This window comes from Nestor notabilis, unplaced genomic scaffold, assembly GCF_000696875.1.
Source record: "Nestor notabilis isolate BGI_N333 unplaced genomic scaffold, ASM69687v1 scaffold3846, whole genome shotgun sequence".
Lineage (NCBI taxonomy): Eukaryota > Metazoa > Chordata > Aves > Psittaciformes > Psittacidae > Nestor > Nestor notabilis.
The window spans coordinates 1345-4811 of NW_009932188.1; the positions used below are offsets into that span (position 1 = coordinate 1345).

The 3467-nt window shown below is 49.4% G+C and overlaps 1 protein-coding gene across 1 annotated transcript in view; it reads left to right on the forward strand.

The window, feature by feature from the left end:
• LOC104407063 (chromosome unknown open reading frame, human C19orf47) overlaps window positions 1–1399 on the forward strand; it is a gene marked incomplete at its 5' end in the record, with an annotated part of 2737 nt that extends 1338 nt beyond the window's left edge. Inside the window, 3 exons of the mRNA XM_010016242.1 lie at window positions 380–529; window positions 617–702; window positions 977–1399. Coding sequence (XP_010014544.1) covers window positions 380–529; window positions 617–702; window positions 977–1399 — 659 coding nt within the window. The remainder of the gene's footprint in view (window positions 1–379; window positions 530–616; window positions 703–976) is intronic.
• Window positions 1400–3467: the final 2068 nt, after the last annotated feature.

Consider the following 3467-nt stretch of genomic DNA (forward strand, 5'->3'; position numbering starts at 1 on the left):
CGCCGGGAATGGCGCTGTGAAGGGCTTTGTCCGTTCCACTGGGCATTAGACTCCTCATCCAACAGCTGGGAAGCGCTTTTCCCCTTCCATCAGGCGTTAAACTCCTAATCCAAGAGCTGGGAAGGGCTTTTCCCATTCCATGGGGCATTAAACTCCTGCTTCTCCCTCCATCCCAGCAGGATTAGGGAATGTGGCCGCCGAAACTCCATCAATCCCGGTGAAGCGGCGCCGGGTTCCACTGGGCATTAGACTCCTCATCCAACAGCTGGGAAGCGCTTTTCCCCTTCCATCAGGCGTTAAACTCCTAATCCAAGAGCTGGGAAGGGCTTTTCCCATTCCATGGGGCATTAAACTCCTGCTTCTCCCTCCATCCCAGCAGGATTAGGGAATGTGGCCGCCGAAACTCCATCAATCCCGGTGAAGCGGCGCCGGGTGACGGCGGAGATGGAGGGGAAATACATCATCACCATGCCCAAAGGCACCACGCCGAGGACAAGGAAAATCCTGGAGCAGCAGCAAGCAGCCAAAGGTACCGGCGGTGGATTCCAGTCCCTGTATTCCCAATTCGTCCCAAATCCCAACCCCAAATCCCACCTTGGCCTGTTTAATCCCACAGGTCTGCCCAGGACGTCGGTCTTCGACCGGTTGGGAGCCGAGGCGAAGGGGGACACGGCTGCAGGAGGGAAGTTGAGAGGAGAGGAGGTGATCCAGGAGGGATTTTCCTCCTTGGAATTCAAACCTCTGGTTTTTGGGAATCCAGGAGGTGTTTTCCCTCCTCCCGAGAGAAGTGGAAGTTTTGGGAAGCCAAACAAGCCTCGTCCCCTCCAGTAATCCACCAGGGAACAGGATTTCCTGGGAGCTGAGCCCCATTCCCTCGTGGCTCGTTCCATGGCTCGTCGCATCCCAAAACTCCCCTTGGGAAAGGCGATGGAGCTGGGATGTGGGTGCTGATGAGTGCTGCACCCTTTGTCTCCAGCCCACCGGTGTCTTCAGCCGCCTGGGAGATTCCCTGAGGGATAAATCCATGGAAAGCGATGACGACGACGACGGCTCCGTCCTTCCGTACGCCGGTGTCCTGAAGAAATCCAATGTTCCATGGAAGGAAAGCGCCGAGCCGGGAATGCCGGTCAAGGCGAAAGCCACCAGCTCGGAGGTGAAGCCCATTCCCACCCCTCGGAATGCCGCCGGTGTCCGTCCGGCACCATCCCAAGCGGGAGAAGGGCGAGAGGCCGACGACGGCGTCAGCAGCAGCAGCAGCAGGGATAAATCCAAGCGGGAATGTCGGGTGATGATCCGGAGGACTTGGGGCTGCGGGAAGGTGAGCAGCACCAGCGATGCCATGATGGACAACGCCGGCTCCGTCAGCGTCTTCCAGCGCCTGGGAAAGAAAACGGATTGAGATCCATGGGATTCATCCGCGTCCGGGGCTTCCCCATCCCGGTTATCCAACGCAAGAGCCAGCGGAGACTCGATCCCATGGGATCGCCCAATAACAGCCCTGTGGGGAAAGGGTGAGCCCTATGGAGAAGGGGTTAATGCCATGTGGAAAGGGATTTTCCACAGGGAAAGGCTTAACCCAATGTGGAAAGGCTTTTAACCCCGCAGGGAAAAGCTTAACGCCATGCGGAAAGGCTTAATCCCACCAGGAAACATCCCATAGGAAAACAGCGGAGGGAAGATGGGGAGGGAAAACCCTTCCCAAGAGATTCCCTGCCCTCAGTCCGGGCGAATCCAGCCAAATCATCGCTCTCCATCCTTTCCCCACCACAAAACCCTTGATTTTCCCCTTTATTCTCACTTCTCCGACGGTTCTTTCCTGCCTTGAGGAATTCTTTCCTGGAGAACTCCCTGCCCAGGCTGGGTTTTGCCTTGGTTTGCCTGGTTTTCCCTTCCCCTGCAGCTTGCTTTCCCTGTATTTATGGATCCGCTCCGAAACGCCGCCCTCAGTGCTTCGGGAGCAGCCGCTCGCTGTGGGGTGGAATCCATTGGGATGGATTTCGGAGCAGCATTCCCGAAAAAACCCCCCAAACCCACCCCAAAACCTTAAAAAGAACCTTTTGGGGGGCTCAAAAACCAGCAAAACCCCCCCAAAACTGCCTTAATTCCCATGACGCCATCACTCCGGCCCCACTGGACATGGCCTTTGCCTGGAATTGCTCCTTTTCCCCCCAAATCCCGGGGGGTTTTCCTCAACTTATTTATTTTTCCTCACAAATCTGTTGCCTCCCAAAAATCTGGTTGCTTTAGTTCTGCTCCAAACCCCCAAAATGCCTTTTTTCTCCCCAAAATGAAGCCAGGGGAGCAGCGCTGGGAAGTTTGGGATGCAGAAATCCACCCATTCCTTTGGTTTCATGCAGAAAAATGGGATTTGTTCGGTTTAATACCAAAAATTCCCCAATTCCTTCATTTTTAATAGGAAAGCTCCCCAATTCTTTCATTTTTAACATAAAATTTCACCAATTTCTTCATTTTAATATGAAAATTCACCAATTCCTTTGCTTTTACCAAGAAAATTCCCTAATTCCTTCATTTTTACTAAGAAAATTCCCCAATTCCCTTTTTTAATGCAAAAAATTCCAAATTCCTTCATTTTTAATAGGAAAATTCACCAATTCTTTCATTTTAACACAAAAATTCTCTAATTTCTTCATTTTAATGTGCAAATTCACCAATTCCTTAGGCTTTGCCATGAAAATTCACAGATTCTTCATTTTTAATATGAAAATTCCCCAATTCCTTCATTTTTAACACAAAAATTCACCAATTTCTTCATTTTAATGTGCAAATTCACCAATTCCTTCACAATTCTTTCATTTTAACACAAAAATTCACCAATTTCTTCATTTTAATGTGCAAATTCACCAATTCCTTCATCTTTTAACACAAAATTTCACCAATTTCCTCATTTTAATTTGAAAATTCCTCAATTCCTTCATTTTTAATACCAAAAATCTGCCAATTCCTTCATTTTTAACACAAAAATTCGCCAATTTCATCATTTTAAGACGAAAATTCACCAATTCCTTAATTTTAATAGGAAAATCCACCAATTCCTTTGGTTTTACCATGAGAATTCCAGAATTCCTTCATTTTTAATCCAACCTTTCACCAATTCTTTCATTCGTAATGTGCAAAATTCATTAATTTCTTTTTTAACGCAAAAATTCCGCAATTCCTTCATTTTTAGCGCAAAAATTCCCCAATTTCTTGGGGTTGCCCAATTCGGGCCCAATTTGGGGGTGTTTTTCTTCCCGTTTCGGGCGTTTGGTGTGTGTGAAACGAGTGCTTTGGGGGTTCTTCCCCCCACTTTTGACCTCTTTTGGCAATAAAGCGTGTGGAAACGGCTCCGCTCTGCGTCTATCTATGCAAATCTATGCAAATCTATGCAAAGCGGGCGGGGCTTCGGCTCCTCGCTGCGCCTGCGCGCAGAGAGGCGGAACCGGGCTCTCCGCGCGTGCGCGCCGCCC